Source organism: Anneissia japonica, unplaced genomic scaffold (assembly GCF_011630105.1).
Source record: "Anneissia japonica isolate Jap-2015-1 unplaced genomic scaffold, ASM1163010v1 scaffold694_len1028156_cov167, whole genome shotgun sequence".
Classification (NCBI taxonomy): Eukaryota; Metazoa; Echinodermata; class Crinoidea; order Comatulida; family Comatulidae; genus Anneissia; species Anneissia japonica.
In genome coordinates, this window is record NW_022727885.1 from 332883 (window position 1) to 336990 (window position 4108).

The 4108-nt window shown below is 33.1% G+C and overlaps 1 protein-coding gene across 13 annotated transcripts in view; it reads right to left on the reverse strand.

The window, feature by feature from the left end:
* The window catches only part of LOC117113864 (zinc finger protein ZFPM2-like), a 69117-nt gene that overhangs the window by 16676 nt on the left and 48333 nt on the right, over positions 1 to 4108 (reverse strand). For all 13 annotated transcript variants that reach the window (XM_033257322.1, XM_033257319.1, XM_033257325.1 and 10 more), the window contains one exon: positions 1931 to 2060. In XM_033257322.1, the coding sequence (XP_033113213.1) occupies positions 1931 to 2060 (130 nt within the window). The remainder of the gene's footprint in view (positions 1 to 1930; positions 2061 to 4108) is intronic.

The following is a 4108-nucleotide window of genomic DNA, read 5'->3' on the forward strand; positions in this document are numbered from 1 at the left end:
GTCCACTGCTGCCTTAAAATCGCCAAGATAATGTATATTTCTTCCTAATTATTTAAATTTAAAGCATTTAACCATCCTATTTTTAAAATTTACCAATAAAACTTTATTATTATTTTCTCTTCTGGCTGAATGATTTTTGCAAAACTATTTGCTAAATAAGAAAACAAAATCTTATTTTTATTTTTATTCTGCCCGCCTCCGATAATCTTTAAACAAGTACGCACGCGAAACAAGGAATAAAAAGTCTCGCATAAATGTACAATATCTGTAGTTTGGGCATTCTCGGATATATGGTATGGGTGCTACCGTGTATTAATCTAAAATGTTGAAAAGTTATTTTCGCTAGAAATAAACTGACAATTTTAGGTACCAATAACTTTTCAAACGATACAGTATTTAAGATTGCAAATTCCATAAGCCTGGCCTAAAATTGCCCACATTAGTAACTTTCACCTTTAAATCTCTTCCCACATAGGCCTTCAGAAATAAAATTTAAAAAAAAATCATCATTGCAAAACGCAAAAGAAAAAAGGGGCGTGTGGCATATTTCGGAGGGCCGTAATTTTAAAACAACTTGGACTTTGAGTCTAAATATTTTTTGAGTCTTCATTTATTTGTAAAAAGGAACAGTTTAGTGAATTTTGAGCAAATTCTAAGCGGGTTACCTGCGGAGTTTCCCGAAAATTAGGTGATTTGGCATGGAATGACCCTATACACAAGAAAACCTGAGAGACTGGACAAGATGTGTATAAGAGACAGGTACCTTAGTGTTAAATTAATTCTGAATAGACTGATAGTGCTATTTCCAGCCATTTAGGGGTATCAAAGACATAATATTTTGTTCCTCAACTGGTGAAATAAATGATATTAAGATAATTAAGAAGAATGGAACAATAACATATTAAATGAAATTCCTGTGGTTGCACAATATAAATAATTATACAATAAAAAAAAACAATAGAAAAAACTGGAAATGCTGTCAGTTCACATTTAGTCGCCTTCATAATTGCCACCAAGTATCCAAGCTATCACAAGAGGGCAGCAAACTACTTTTGTATGATGACAGCTGATACTGAAAGTAAGGCATAAAGTACAGGAAGAAAAAACAGTGCAACTTCCCTATGTCCAGGGTTTCGTAGGTACTTCAATGAAATTCTTAGCCTTAATATAATAAACTAAACTACAGTACAAGGGTCAAATGCAAATTCACGTTGTAAGTCAAAATGGTAGGGGCGAACTTTACTCCAGTTTAGTGTTATTGGCGCTTTATAAATACTTTATTATTATTCATTATTAACTTTTATGTGTTTATGTTGTATAAAAAACAACTAAAATAATTTATACTAAATCAGTAAATTAGGTAAACAAATGATGTGTTGTCCAAGTCTGACTAGCATAAACCTCAAAAACATTTATTTTTTTGCCAACAGCAAGAGTCAGATGATCATCTCAAAGATGACCTCAGTGATTTCGGTCAGTGATTTCGGTCAGTGATTTCGGTCAGTGATTTCGGTCAGTGATTTCGGTCAGTGGTTACAATTCATCGCCAACAAGACAAGGTTGAAATTGGTTCAACGTTGCTAATGGCATCTGCAATGAATTGGTGAGCCATCCTGATCGTGTCAGGGGCAGATATATGGTGTAGCAATTTTACGGAAACCAGGCTACGTGGTGTACAGTAGTAATTTTATTGAATCCAGTCTATGTGGTTTAGTAATTTTATGGAAACCAGTACATTACCCAAGAACACAGACAAGTGGCCCAAGTGATCTTAAGATTAGAAGCGTCAAGCCTTTACAGTAGTATCTCTATTGTCATCAATGCCGTAGCCAGCAATTGGGAGAGTCCCACACAATTTTTCTATTGTACACAAAGAATGGGTCCACATTTTAAAAATGGGTCCAGATTTGATAATCGGCTATGTTCTTACCTTCTTGGAAGATTCTCAAATTGTATTGGCCACTTCCAGATGACTGTAGCTGAGCTAGCCATGCTTGGTTTGGCGGTGTTTTTGATTTATCTAATGTCAGTCTGTACCATTCACCTTCTTGGTCGATAAACTGAAAAAAGTTCATACAGTACTGTACAACATTTGTAGAATATAACACCAGTAATGAATTCAAGGGAGCCCAGCCAAAAAATGGAAAAGAAAATTATATCTAAATTGTAAGTCTGAGAGTGCCATTCCATAATCAGACAGTTTTAATGGCTTACAGTATGTATGGTCCAAATTTTGTTAAAATAAATTATTAGGGATTCACAATCAAAATAACATTCGATAGGCAAACTGGCGATAGACAACAGGGGTCAAGGCCTGTCTGACGGAAGGGCAAATTCTCCATCTGACATCCCCTCCCTACTTTGTAACCCTGTACAGACCACTCCTGTGGATATCTTAAGTTTGTTTTACTGTGTATTATTGGGGAATTATTACTTCCATTCTTGTTTCATTGTTCTACATTTAATGTACATCCAAACAAAAGTGTAATTAATGCACTATATAGATATACAACTAGACATATTATTTCAAATATTTGATGAAGTTGTCAACTATGATAAATAATAAATAATTCGGGCATTTAAAATGCTACAGTACATGTGAAGTTGTTCTGGTTTTCAAACTTTATTGGAAGCACAATTCAACTGACTTCTTGACCCAGTTTCTATTAAAGACATTAAAAAATAATTTATACGTTCAAAGGAAATGTTCAATTAAGAATCACGTGCAGCAGCGTTAGGATTTGCTATTAATATATTAATTTATGAATTGTAGCAATTATTGTATTCCAACTGCTAAAAATAACACACACTTAGTTCATGAACCTTTTTATTTGATTTATCTCAGTGTGGTTAACCTAGTGGGGTTCAAGGATGGTACTGTATTCCCATGCAGGTTATTTTACTGTTAGTTTCCTTGAGTGTTGTTACTCCAAGTATAGTCAACAGTGGCACATCCAGGAAGCGAATTTTTTTATCATAGGTAAGTTAAGCAAAAAATCATGAATTATTCATCAGAGTGTCTGTGAAGGCATATAGCGCTTGCGCAATTTCGCTTCGCTGGACTTCCTTCGCTGCAGCTTTTTTACACAACGCAGTGAGCGAAAGTTAAATTATCGGTGGGGTTCATTGTGTGTGCGGTGGTGATGCTTGGTGTAGTACCTCCGTGGTTTATGCTTAATAAATTATAAGCAGGCTTACATAGGGCTTAGCATAGGCCATATACCGTATACTACTTCTAGCCTGGGCCTAGCTCTCCTCTCTGTAGCCTACACTCATGTCAACATAGATAGTTTAGTACTGCATACTTTAAAGGCTGAGACAATCTACTTATTATTATTCCTATATAGTATGTATTAATTTTTGGAAAAATGACTATATTAGTCTAGTGGTTATATTAATTTTTGGAAAAAAAGTTAAAAAGCCTACAGTAAATCGTAAAAATCAGTCCTCATAGAATATCTAGAGAATGCTTAGGCCCAATAAAAAAAATTATTAGTTTATCACCCTCGCGCGCATGCCTTCTATGGTACTAGAAAAAAAAAATTTTTTGGAAAAAAAAAAAAAAATTTGAATTTTTTTTTTTAATTTTATTTATTTAGTTTTTTCATTTATTTTATTAAATAGTTAGTAGATATTGTTTGCATTATCTAAATCATGTTTTACTTTGAATATCAATGCACCAGCAAACAAACCAAGAGTTATATTTGGCTTTAGCAAAAAAAAATTTAAAAAAAAAGCCTCCCTCCCTCATCACTTTTCTTGCCCAGATAGGGTGATAAACTAATAATATTTTTTATAGGGCCTTATTGTGGATATCTGTGACTTTTTGGTGTGAGTTATAAACTATGAACTTTAGGGGTCTGTCATTATTCATTATACAAAAAATAAAGGATGACCAGGCATGGAACCCTGTCAGGTTGTAGCAGTAGTTCATTTACATTTTGGAATTAATTGTCTGAAAATTAAGATTTAAAATGGGAAAATATAAATAAATAAATATATATAATAATCATTATTATTTACAATAATAATATGATTATTATTATTGTTATTATTATTTATGTAATAAATATAAATACTGTATATATACTGTCTCTTATACACATCT